General features: G+C 41.4%; 1 protein-coding gene across 2 annotated transcripts in view; it reads right to left on the reverse strand.

Annotated features, from left to right (window-relative positions):
• WDR48 (WD repeat domain 48) overlaps positions 1 to 13,141 on the reverse strand; it is a 49,667-nt gene extending 36,526 nt beyond the window's left edge. For both annotated transcript variants that reach the window (XR_012015139.1, XM_072793291.1), the window contains exon 1: positions 12,991 to 13,141. Coding sequence is in view for 1 of the 2 variants with exons in the window: in XM_072793291.1 (XP_072649392.1) it covers positions 12,991 to 13,038 (48 nt within the window). In the remaining variant the exon portion in view is untranslated. The remainder of the gene's footprint in view (positions 1 to 12,990) is intronic.
• Positions 13,142 to 13,849: the final 708 nt, after the last annotated feature.

Genomic DNA, 13,849 nt, shown 5'->3' on the forward strand with positions numbered 1-13,849 from the left:
ATGTAGAAAAGAAAACGGCTAACAAACACATATATAAAAACATGAAAAGGCCCAGGGTTCCATGCACAAAGACAAGACTATTGTTTTTGGCCTAGTCTTTTGGGTATGGGTAACTATGGGAGATATTTATATTGAAACCAGCTTAAATTAAAAAGAGAGAGAGAGAGAGAATTCAACATAAAGATATAAGGATATCTATCAGAACCCAAGGGCAGGAAAGATGGTCATAAGACTCATAAGAGACATTTAAAAAATATTTTCGTGGCAATTCTCTGAAGCCTTCTAAATGTTTTTCACTTCATTAAAGCCCAAATTCCTCACGTGCTTTGGATCTACCCTGCATCTTTACACTCACCTCAAACTAACCACCGCCCCCCTCAGCTTCTTTCATGAGAATCACCCCAAACTCTGTTCTGTTCCTCAAATACATCAAGCTTTTTCCTACCTATTCAGGGCTTCTGAATTTACTGTTTCTTGTGCCAAGAACATCCCCCACCTCTATGATCCCCACAGGAATACCTCCCCCTGGCTTTTACCTTGTCTGGCTCATCCTGCCCCTTTAGGTCTTAGCAGAGAAGTCACCTCTTCTGAAAGGCATCCTCCGATCTCCTTCCACCATTACTTACCCTATTTATTTCTTCCACGGTTCTTACCACACTCTGTATTTCTCTTTTTTTGCTATATCTTTTCCCTTAGAATAAAAGCTTCAAGAGAGTAAGGAACTTGTCTGCCTTGTTCCTTCTACCACTGTACCTCATTATAGTGTCTGGCATGGAAAAGACACTTAATAAATATTGTTGCATGAATCAGACACTGGAGAGCCAGCAGGAGCCAAGAAGGCTTCAATGTCAATTTCAATCTCTCTCAATCTCTTTTTCTCTGGGACTCTAAGGCCCCTTGTCTACTTCTCTCAGTACCTTTCTAAGTGGAAACTATGTTGCACGTAGGAATCTTAATGTTCAAATTTCTGGGAGATTATCTGATTGGTCCAATGGGAAAGATCAGAGAATAACAACAGATTGTCAGGTCCTCATCCCAGGTGGAAAGTAATTCTTAGCAAAACAAATTCACACCTACCTCTTCAAGGGTATCTACTACAGATCTATGATTAAAAATGGTAAAGAATTAGAAGTATTCTAGTTGTGAATTTTGGCACACATTTTATATATATATATATTTTTTAAATTTTTATTTATTTATGATAGTCACAGAGAGAGAGAGGCAGAGACACAGGCAGAGGGAGAAGCAGGCTCCATACACCGGGAGCCTGATGTGGGATTCGATCCCGGGTCTCCAGGATCGCGCCCTGGGCCAAAGGCAGGCGCCAAACCGCTGCGCCACCCAGGGATCCCTGGCACACATTTTATAAATGAGAATGCTATTTAATCTTTAAAAACGTTGATGTAGATCTAGACTGACCAATACGGGAAGAAAGCCATGATGTGTGTTTTTTTTTAAGTGAAATATGTATGGTCCAATAGAGTAGTGTATAATAGTTATTGTAAAAATCTTGCAGAATATTAAATGTATGTTTTAAAATAATACATGTTTGGAAGTATATACGTCTATAAAACTACCAGTAGTTATTCCATAGTGATGGAATTATGGTGACTGTCACTCACTTGTGCCTTTTTTATATGGTATGGATGTTTTACAATGGATACATGTTAGTTTTTTGAATTTATAATTTAATTTCTGTCTAAGTAATTCTTGCCTGTATTCAGAAGATCAAATACTGTAGTACTGAAAGGATCATGCCCTGGGCCAAAGGCAGGCACTCTAATGAAAAACTATCTCCCTATTGTCTGGGTAAAACTCCCGTACCCAGTCTTAATTCCTAGGGGTAACTAATTTTAGCTCCTGGTTGCTTCTGAAGAGTTACTGCATTTCTCAAAATATTGTGCTTATCCTACAACCTTCTGGCTTATACATTTTAGACAGTATCTATTTACTCAGGCTATGGTAGACTGGGATCCAGCTCTGGACTAACTCCTCCCTCTACTCTTCTGATATAGATGTATCACAATTTTGGAGTCAATAAATCACCAGCACTACACTGTTTGACATTGCAATTGCTGTCAACTGACTAGACAAGAACTATATTATGAATACATTTCCTTTCTTTAAAAAAAATTTTTTTAAAGATTTTATTTATTTATTCATGAGAGACTCAGAGATAGAGAGGCAGAGACACAGGCAGAGGGAGAAGCAGGTTCCATGCAGGGAGCCCGGTGTGGGACTCAATCTTGGGACTCTAGGATCATGCCCTGGGCCAAAGGCAGGCACTCAACCACTGAGCCACCCATGTGTCTCTACATTTCTTTTCTTAGAGAGCTTTTTGTTTTCCCTGGTATTCTCCCTTTCTTTCCTTCTTCAATGCCTTCCTCTACTTTAACTCCCCTTAATTGCAGCACCACATGAGACATTCTACCAAGACCCCAGACTACCCCATTTGCCCAGAAAGTCTTTCCTCAGAAACACACATCTTTTCACTCTGGTCTAGGCGGGCTGCCCTCTCTGTCTGCTACCACAGTTATCACCTTTGATGCTTCCCTTTACTGCTCTTCTGGGCTGGGTTATAGCTATTGTTTCCTGATTTCCAACATCTCCTTTGTGTGTTCACTCCTCAGTTTTGCTGAAGCACATTCCCAGGACCTTAAGAAACTAACACAGGAAACGGTACACAGGAGGTGACTTAGGCCTCGCAAGCCTAAAAAAGTCTTTACCTTTACACTTGATTTGGCTGAGTGAAGAAGTCCACGTAGGAAAAACGCCTCCGCTTCTAAAGGCATTGCTTTGACTTCTAATCCAGCACCCAGTGTTGCCACTGAATTTAATGCTGTTCTGTTTTCATTCCATTCTAATCTCATTTTCATTCTTTCCTGTACTGCCACATGCCCACCCTCCTCCTCACTCCCAAGTCTTTAGAATCTTCTCTATTTCTTGCTGCTTTATTTATTTCTTGGTCCATTTATCATTAACTTTGCTATGCATAAGAAAGCCCTTTCGATCTAGAAGCTTGTGGCACTTCAGCTCTGGAAAACTTTCTTGTATCAAGTCATTAATAATGACCTCTGTTTCTCTGCTCCTTTTTAAAGCCCCATCAGTCAGATGTGAAACTGATCTCTCACCTTTTATGTATTCTATATTACGGATCTTTATTGTTTTGTTTACTTTTTTAAGACCTTTACTATTTTTTAACTGCTATTAATTTTTTTGGGAAATTTTAGCATGATGGACAAAATAGTAACGGTATCTTCAAAAAGGAAATGACTAAATTATCCATTCTAGGTGGTCATTAAAGAATGAAGATAAAAAAAAAGAAAAAAAAAGGAAAAAAAGAAAAAAAAGAATGAAGATGAACTGTATATGCTGATACGTTCTAAGACATGTCACATTAAAAACTTATTGTTTGGAATGCCTGGGTGGCTCAGTCTGTTAGATGTCTGCTTTTGGCTCAGGTCATAATCCTGGGATTGAGCCCCACGTTGGGATCCCCGCTCAGTGGGGAGTCTGCTTCTCCCACTCTCTCTGCCCTTCCTCTGCTCATGTTCTCTCTTTCAAATAGATAAATAAAATCTTTAACAAAATTTATTATTTACTTGAGAGAGAGAGAGTGTACACAAGGGACAGGGAGAGCAAAGGGAGAGGAAGAAAGAGAAAGAATCCCAAGCAGGTTCCATGCCCAACATGGAGCCGAATGAGAGACTTGATCTCATGACCCTGAGATTGTGACCTGAGCTGAAATCGAGAGTTGGATGCTTACTCGGTGTCCATCGAAAGATGAACGGATAGGGATCCCTGGGTGGCGCAGCGGTTTGGCGCCTGCCTTTGGCCCAGGGCGCGATCCTGGAGACCCGGGATCGAGTCCCACGTCGGGCTCCCAGTGCATGGAGCCTGCTTCTCCCTCTGCCTATGTCTCTGCCTCTCTCTCTCTCTGTGACTATCATAAATAATAAATAAAAATTAAAAAAAAAATAAAAAAAAAGAAAGATGAATGGATAAAGAAGATGTGATTTATGTATACAATGGAATATTACTCAGCCATTAGAAACGACAAATACCCACCATTTGCTTTGACGTGGATGGAACTGGAGGGTATTATGCTGAGTGAAGTAAGTCAATTGGAGAAGGACAAACATTATATGGTCTCATTCATTTGGGGAATATATAAAAAATAGTGAAAGGGAATAAAGGGGAAAGGAGAAAAAATGAGTGGGAAATATCAGAAAGGGAGACAGAACATGAAAGACTCCTAACTCTGGGAAATGAACTAGGGGTGGTGGAAGGGGAGGTGGGCGGGGGGTGAGGGTGACTGGGTGACGGGCACTGAGGTGGGCACTTGACGGGATGAGCACTGGGTGTTATTCTATATGTTGGCAAATTGAGCACCAATAAAAAATAAATTTATAAAAACAAAAAAGAGTTGGATGCTTAACCAACTGAGCCACCCAGATGCCCCTAAAAACTTGTTAAAGAAAAAAAAAGGGGGGTGTGTCAGGCTCCCTGCTCAAAGGGGAGTCTGCCTCTCCCTCTGCTCTTCCTCCTTGCTGTGAAAAAGAAAAAGAAAGCAAGAGAAAAGAAAAAAGAATGAAAGCTCTAGGAAGACTTTTGTGCTCAAGCACAAACTCCTCAGTGTTTAAAATTGAGCCTGTGGGTGCTTCACCAATATTTGTTGAAAGAACCGCATCCTATTTTTATCTACAGCCAATTTTTTTTCTTTTTTAGATTTTATTAATTTATTTGAGAGAGAGTGAGGAGAGAGCACATGGGTAGGCACAGAGGGAGAAGGAGAAGCAGACTCCCCTGCTAACCACAGAGCCCAACACAGGGCTCGATCCAAGACCCCAAGATCATTACTTGAGCTGAAGGCAGACGCTTAACCAACTAAGCCACCCAAATGCCCCTGGAGCTTTCATTCTAGTGGAAAAAGAATATAAGAGAAGTCATAGCAAGTTAAGTGAAGTTTGCTTTTCCCTCCCAAGATACAGGTAAGCTTTGCAGGCAGAAGAAATGGAAGTAAGTGAAAGAAAAACAAAGTGCTGAAGATAGAAATAATGAATGAGTGAGCAAAATCCTAGAAAAACCTCATTTAGACAGTCAAGAGTACAGGCAAAGGCAGAGAAGATGAAGACTCCTACAGGACCCTTTTGCCTTAGAAAGGTGGGGGGAAGGGAAGAGCAGAGGGCACCTTTAAGAACTCTGCAAGGTGCAGGAAGCCAGACCTTCAGTAGGAGCTATGCATTTTGGAAGAGACATAAAGGGACTGACAGGAATACGGGGGTGCCCCAACAGCAAGTATACAGTCAGGTTACATTCTTAAGTATTTGTAGCTGGCTTAGTAAGCACTGTTTGATTAATTTCTCCATCTGGGACCCAAAATAAAGAAATCAGACAGTAGGGATGATCCATGATCTCTATGTGATCTGTCTCTGTATTACAAGCTAAAATACCCCTAGAGTTACTGGTAATGTGCCAGAGGGTATAAGCAATCAGAAGAAAAACTATCCTTGATTATTTTAATTTCATGATAATCAGATTAATTTTTTGTTGCCGACATAATAAATGACCACAAACTTAGTGGCTTTAAACAACTCTCATTTATTATTTCACAGTTCTGAAGGTCATAAGTCCAGGATGAGTTTGGGTGGGTCCTCTGCTCTCACAAGGCTAACATCGACAAGTGTTGACGGGTCTGAGTTCCTTCCCAGAAGCTCTAGGAGAGTTGACCTCCAAACTCATTCAAGTTGTAGGCCCGAAGGTCCTGTTTCCTTGCCAGCTATCAGCCAGGGGTCCAACCTTACTCCCAGAGGCTGCCTGCAGTTCTTCTCATACTATCTCTGTGCCCCCTCTTAGAAGAAAGGGTCCCTCTAGTGCCTCAAATCTGACTTTTGCATCCACTAGGAGAACATTCTCTGTTTTTTAAGGGTTCACAGGATGAAACTGGGCCTGCTGCGATAATCCAGGAAAATCCTTTCTTTAAGGTCTATAACCTTAATTATATCTGCAAGTCCTTTTTTATCATGCAATATAACATATTCACAAATTCCAGGGATTAGGGCATGGGCATTTCCTTTGGGGGTGTGTGTGTAATTCTACCTAACAGTAACAATTTTTTATATGAAAACAAATATGGATATATCATGGAATAAGTACAAAATTCACAATCTCTTTACGAAAAGAAAGGATACTTCGAAGCCTTTCAGACTCACAATGGAGGCACTCGGCTATTTCCCCAAGCCCTCCCCTCTTCCCCAGTGCATGCTGACTCACCTCCACTAGGATGTCTAACAGGCATCTTAATTGTGCATTGCCCAAACCAAGCTCCTGACAGTCCTCTCCAAACTAGCTTTTCCTTTAGTCTCCCTCACTGAGGGCTGTTAATGGCAACTCCATTCTTCTAAGTCTCTTAGGTCAAAAACCTTGGTGCCCATTGTTATTTCAGTTTGTTTCATCTCATATCCTGTCAGTAAGTCTAGTCTTCCAAAATGTAACTACTTCTTACCACCCTGTGTGCAGCACTATCCCACAGCATCTGGATTTCTTAAATAGCTACTGGTCCCCCTGGTTCTACCCTCCCTCACCTTCAGTCTGTTCTAAATACAGCAGCCAGGCTGGTCCTATTAAAACATATATATATATATGATATATATATATATATATATCATATATATTCCTCTGCTCCAAATTCACCAACTGCTTCCCATCTCACTCAACAGCAAAAGCCAAAGCCTTTCTATGACCTGTAGTGCTCTAAAAGATCTGGCCTACAGTTACCTCTCTGATTTCATCTCCCGTTCCTCTTCCCACACTCCACACCAGTCACGATGCATCATTAGCGTTCCACAAATAAGGCAGATACATTCCCAATCAGGACTTTTGCATCTGATATTCTCACTGGAATGCTCTTCCAGATGGCAATCTCATTTCCTTCAGATCCTTACTCTAAAGTCAGCTTCTGAGCATGGCCTTCTCTGACCACCACAAGTAAAATTTCACTTCTCCCTTCTTTTACTGCTTATCACTAACCATTTTTTTTTAAACCTTTAAAGCTTATTTTCCGCCAACATTATACTATGAAAATTTTGAACACATACAAAAGCTGAAAGAATTACACACCAAATGTCCATATATCCACCTCTATTCTACAATTGACACTGTTGATATTCGCTTTATCCCATACCCATCCAACCATTTGATCTGTTATTTTCAATGCCTTTCAAAGTAACTTGCACATCAATACCACTTCCCCCTAAGTACTTCAACATGTATATCATTATCTAGTTTATTATTTATTTATGGCTCCTTTAAGGTAAAATTTACATACAATGAAATGTAGAAATCTTAAAGTACATATATACGTCTAACAAATATATGGATCTATAGAATACAGACCTCTACCAAGACACAAGGAACATTATTACTACCCTAGAAAGTTCCCTCCTCTGCATCCCAACCTCTACACCCCATTCCTAGGCAATCTAGATCTGACTTTTTTCATCATAGATTAGTTTTGTCTGTTCTATAACATTCTTTAAGTGGAAGTGGAATCATATAGCTCTTTTGTGTAAGGCTATTTCCAGCTATCAGGCTAAATCAGGCTAAATGTGGCCAAGAAAAATTGGCCAAATATTAGTAATTCTCACATCGGTTTTCCCTGTTCAATCTTGTGAACCATTACTTTCTACTGTACGTAATTTCAAGAGTGATTTTTTAAAAATATTTTATTTATTTATTCATGAGAGATACAGAGAGAGAGGCAGAGGGAGAAGCAGGCTCCCTGTAGGGATCCCGATGCAGGACTCAATCCCAAGACCCCAGGATTATGGCCTGAGCTAAAGGCAGATGCTCTGCCACTGAGCCACCCAGGTGTCCCACAAGAGTGCTGATTTTAAGAAGTATTCTAAAAAACAATCTTGCAGATAAAAACAGGACATCTTCTAGTGTGACTACTCCTAGTCTGGGGTGGGGTGGGGTTAGTAAAAAAAAACCACCCATGGTCCTAATCCATGCCAAAGCCTATTTTTGTAAACAAAGTTTTATTGGAACACAGCCACCTATTCATTTAGGTATGGTCTATGGCTGCTTTCACGTTGTAATCACAGAATTGAGTGGTTATGACAAAGTATCGTGGCCTGCAAAGCCTAAAATACTTACCACGTGACTCCTTAGAGGCAGTTTACTAACCTCTGTTCCAAGGGATGCCACCACATTGGTATAAATTTTTTACTACCCATCCTACATAAAAAGTAACTCATTTTGGACATACAGCTAATTTGAGAAGCCAGGATTTGGCTTCATTCTACTTCCTTTAAAAAAAAGTCTCAAAGATTAAACAACCAACCCAGAACTGGGATTCTAAATCAGAAATAAGGACCCATTATTTAAAAAAAAGAATCGTGTCTCCATTTGTACTTAAGCACTGTTCTCTTTTGCAAAAAAAAAAAAAAAAAAAAAAAGAAAAGAAATAAGGACCCATACTGAACTCTGAATAGAAATAACTAAATATTTGGCAAAGAAAGAAGGTAAGTACTGAAGTACTGATAGAAGAGACTTTTGCTGGTTACCTCTCCATCCCCCATTTCTGCTCCCAATATTTTCCTCAACGCAAGCAAATCCTAGAAGAAAATGTACAAGAGCTACTTATGAGACTATAGCCTTGAATACTGCATGAAAGGACATGAAGACTGGAATGGGACAGACACCATGCCACCAAGAGGGAAAGCCTAGAGCTGGGAGTTTGGGAATAGAAGATAACTCATAAGCAGCCCAATAGTAAAGCTGACTTTATAACACTTCTTAGATTAGAGTCACAGTAAACCTGCTGGTTCAGGATTTGCATGAAACCAGCACTACCTCTTTGACTTTTCATTTACCTGAGCCAATGCCATGTCTTTTATTATGTGAGCCTGGTAAGTTGGACTTGGGGTCATTTCCAAGGAAAAGAATCTCGTTACAGAAGGCCTAGTATGTGTATGCTTGAAACATCACTGGGTACTAGAGCATGATTGTTGCTCCTATACCAGAATAGCAGTGACAACCTCATACCCAGAATTCTGTAGCAAGTGAGGGAAGAGGCCGTTGAAGGAAAGATGGAAAGAGAGAGAGGAAGAAGGACAGAGAAGGAGGAAGGAGAGAAAGGGAAAGAGAGAAAGAGAGTGAGCCAGCCAATAGACTTTGGATGCTGGAAAACCATAACAGTAAGGGATCACCAAAGAGTGAAATGATTTGTTTTGACACCTTGATTATCAGGAAAAAAAATCTACAGCACATATCTGAATTCACACATTTGAATGTCTCATCATATTTCTGCCAATCATAAATCCACTCCTTCCCTTCATACTCACCTCCAGGCTGCTTAGAAGTTGAGGACAGTAGGACATGTGTTCATTCTTCATTATGTCTATAATTAATAAGCAGTATATCTGGACCCCTCTCCACTGGTTATTTATAAATATTATAAGTCTCAAGGGTTCTTTTTGGCCTACAATTTAATAATGAGGCTCAGGGCTACTGCCTTTTGGTATAAGACACTGATTGCCAAGAGGCAAAATATAATTATGTAGCCATATATAGTTTTTCTAAAATGTTTTTTATTTATTAAAACAAAGAATGTTGTAAAAAGCTCAAAAATATAAAAGTTTACATATATTTTAAAATAAAATATACCCCATTTTTTCCTTACCCATAATCACATAATCTAATACATAGAAATAATCACTGTTAATAAATAGCCTTCCAGACTTTTTAAAGACACATTATTTCCTTTGTGAAAATGGGACTATGTTATGTTGACTTGTTTTTTGACTTCTGGACACCTTTCCTTTTTAATAATACAGATCAAGCTTATCTTTTTAACAACTGCAAATTAATCCACTACATAAGTGTACTTAATTTATCTGCCAAGTGACTATTGATGGACATTGAGATTTTTTTTTCACAATGACAGAAATCCTAAAATAAACACTACTGAACAACTAGAGAAAGATATATGCATATGCACTTTAAAATTTTTAAATTTTATTTATTTAATAGAGAGGGTGTGCATGCATGTGAGAGAGAGGGAGAGGGAGAGACAGACACAGAAGCTGAGGGACAGGCACAGGGAGACTTTCCACTAAGCAGGGAGTGCAACGACAGGAGCGTGACACATAGCGCAACCGATCCCAGGACCCTATCCTGGAATCACAAGACCAGAGCCTCTGAGCCTCTGAGCCGAAGGCAGACATTTAACCGACTGAGCCACCCAGGGGCCCCTCATACACGCTTCTCTAAAACAATTTTTTAGATGAGGAATTGTTTGGTCAATGGGAATGTGTATTTAAAATTTTGACAAACAGCAAGATACTGAACAATATATACTATGACTTTGTGTAGCGTAAAAAAGAAAAAAAAATCATATAAGTTGGTACATATGCACAAAAGGTATAGAACATTGGTTTTCAACCAAGGGCAATTTTACCCCCTAGCAAACATTTGAAAAGTATTTAGTTATTTTTGGTCAACACTGGGGATATGCTAATATCTAGTAGACAGAAGCCAGGATGATGAAAAACAACTTACAATGCATAAGACTCTCCCCACCCCCCTAAAGAATCATGCAGCCCAACATGCCAACAGTGCTCAGAGTACAAAACAAACAAACAAAAAAACAAAACAAAACTAAAAACTGGTCTAGGATTATATATCACATCATCTACAGTAGCAATCTTTGAAGAGTAGAGGACAATTATTATTTACCTTTGTATTGTTTGTGGAGTTTTTTGCACTAACTTGTGCATTAGTTTGAAAAACACTTCCATAACAAAAGTTCTCTTTCACACTGAGATACAAACAAAAGTTCTCATTCATTTGGGGAATGTAAAAATTAGTGAAAGGGAATAAAGGGAAAGGAGAGAAAATGAGTGAAACTATCAGTGAGGGTGACAAAACATGAGACACCTAACTCTGGGAAATGAACAAGGGGCAGTGGAAGGGGAAGTGGGTGGGGGTTTGGGGTGACTGGGTGTTATGCTGTATGTTGGCAAACTGAAGTCTAATTATATATATATATATATATATATATATATATATATATATATTTTTTTTTTTTTTTTTTTTTTTTTTTAAAGTTCTCTCTCACACTGAGATACAATCAATCTCCGTAGATTCTCAGGTTGGTCCTATACCTTGGGGACAAATTCTGAAAGCAGCTAACAAGATTTACTGAATCTTTTTTTTTTTTTTTAAGATTTTATTTATTTATTCATAAGACACACACACACAGAGGCAGAGACACAGGCAGAGGGAGAAGCAGGCTCCATGCAGGGAGCCCGATGTGGGACTGATCTCCCGTCTCCAGGATCACACCCTGAGCCGCAGGCGGCGCTAAACCGCTGCGCCACTGGGGCTGCCCGATTTACTGAATCTTCTCTTCAGAGGCTAATCTTAGTTCTTTTGACACTCTTCATAGGAAATTGTTACTTCACCAATCTGATTGTTAGACCTATCAAGAACAACGTACTAAGTGCTGAACCCCAAACTAGTTTTGTACTCTGACCAGGAAAGAATGGAATTATTTCCCTCATTCAACATGTAATGGCTCACATTCAGCTATTAAAAAACTCAATTTTTCCATACACACTGTGGTGAATTTACATTTCCTCATCTTATACTTTTATATGGCCTTTTAAATTTAAATGCAAGAAACTGAATGCCTGATTAACTCTCCTTACTACCCAAGGAGTGTACCACTTTAGTGTCTAGAATACAATTAAGACAATTTTGATTTACATTTTAGTGCACAGCACACATTCTCACCCACCTGGCTTGGATGCTGGGATTCTGTTACTGATGTACTTAAAAATCACCTAACAGGGTAAGCTATTTTAGATTCTTATTAATTTCACTCAATTCGGAGATACCTAGTGAATGCCTGGGACATTGCAGTGATCAATGATATCAATAAAACAAGTAAGTGAACTGCCCAGAAGACAGTGGCCTACAGCCATTGCTGGGGTTACCTGACTGAAGGATCACTTTGTCCTGTTTACCTACTCAACAAACTATTTCCACCTGTGGAACTACATATAATGCTGTGTTTCATAAAGAGATCTTTATTCCTATACTGTCACAATTTTTTGCCTATCTTCGTGTCTAAACTAAGTGCTCAGTAAACGCTTAATGAACAGATGCACAGTCACTGACTCCTATATACAATATACTTGCAGGCAAACAGCTGTAATAGGGCTTTTACTCCTTGCACCGCTGAAAATAATAGGCAGCACTAACTCTTGAGGGTATCCCAAATAAAGGTGGATTCACGAAGGCATAAAGAAAGAACACACAGAAGGGTTAGATAACTCTTTACCCTTGGATAATAAATCTTTAGAAACTGAAAAGAAAGAATCGAGGATGCACAATGAAGATGAAAAAAATTAATAAAAATAATTTCCCCACTAATACCAGCACACTCCCACGTCGTTTCCATCTCAAAGGGACAAAGCTTCCGGAGGGGGGAAAAAAAAAAAAAAGCGGAGGGCTCCCACGTGCCGCATCCTCCGCAGAAACCCCGCAGGGCCCTCTGCGCCCCGCTGCCCCGCCACGCCCCCGCACAGGCGTTTAGCCCGCCCGCCAGGGAAGTGTCCGCAGGCCTCGGCTCAGACGCCGACAGGGAGAAAAGCAAGGGAAGGAGGAGGCAGGTGGGCGGGAGACGAGTCCATCCAGATCCCGCAAACTCAAGCCTGCGAGAGAGCTAGGGTCGGTCAAGCCCGACCTCGGAACCGCTCACCCAGGGGTCCCGGGACAGGGCTCCGGAGGGCCCAGCCAGGCGCCCCCCGCCCCTTCCTCAAGCCGTTAGCGCCGCGGCCCCACCCCTCGCCGCCGGCCGCGCCCCGTCCCGCTGGCCCCACGCCGCTACCCTAGCCGACCGCGGCTCGAGGCATCGTTAGCTGGAGGTGGGCGCCGGGCGGCAGGCCGCGTCCGGGGGACCGAGGAGCGGGACTCCCATACCTGCACTTTCCTCCGCCCTGCCGTGTTCTGCCGGTGATGGGCCGCCATCTTGCATGTTGACACTCCTACGTCACTTCCGGAAGCGTCTCCCACCGGGCGGATGTCCCTCCTCTTCCCCTTTAGCCAAGGGCAGGTGGTGAAACCGAGGTCGAGCTGCTCTCGTGTAGTTAAGGCTGTTGTGGCCCTGGCCGGTGGCTCTCTGGTGAGGGAGAAGCACCTAAAGGCCGTTGCGGAGAGACAGCCGCTTTCCAAACCGAAGGAGCGGTTCGACTTCAGCTCTGTGGTCTTAAACCATGGGTTGTGCTGCTCTCCGGGGCGCCTCCTCCAGGTCCAGGCAGGCATAATGAAGACGCTGAAAGAACGGATGCTGGGGGTGCCCGGGTGGCCCCAAGGTTTAGCGCCTGCCTTCGTCCCGCCCAGGGTGTGACCTGGAGGCCGGGGATCGCGCCCCACGTCGGGCTCCCTGCATGGAGCCTGCTTCTCCCTCTGCCTGTCTCTTTCTCATGAATAAATAAATAAAATATTAAAACACACACACACACACAAACTGGATGCTGCACGTGGAAGACTTAGACACCCCTCAACCCCGCCCCAACTTTCCTGGGCAGCCCAGGGAACATACAGATTTGCCATGAAGTTCCTAAAAACGGAGAATTAGATAAATTGGCTCTAAAGGAGAAATAGAAGGGTTTGCGAAGAAGGTGGCCCAATACCTACAGGAGATGCAAAGTTAATATTTAAATACGAGATAAAAGGATGTGATAGGAAGATGAACATTAAAATTGTTTCTAGAGACAAGTTTCTAAGTTAATCCTGGAGGAGTTGGGGGCTAATACCTGGTTTAAATCACCTGTTATAC

This window comes from Canis lupus, chromosome 22, assembly GCF_048164855.1.
Source record: "Canis lupus baileyi chromosome 22, mCanLup2.hap1, whole genome shotgun sequence".
NCBI lineage: Eukaryota > Metazoa > Chordata > Mammalia > Carnivora > Canidae > Canis > Canis lupus.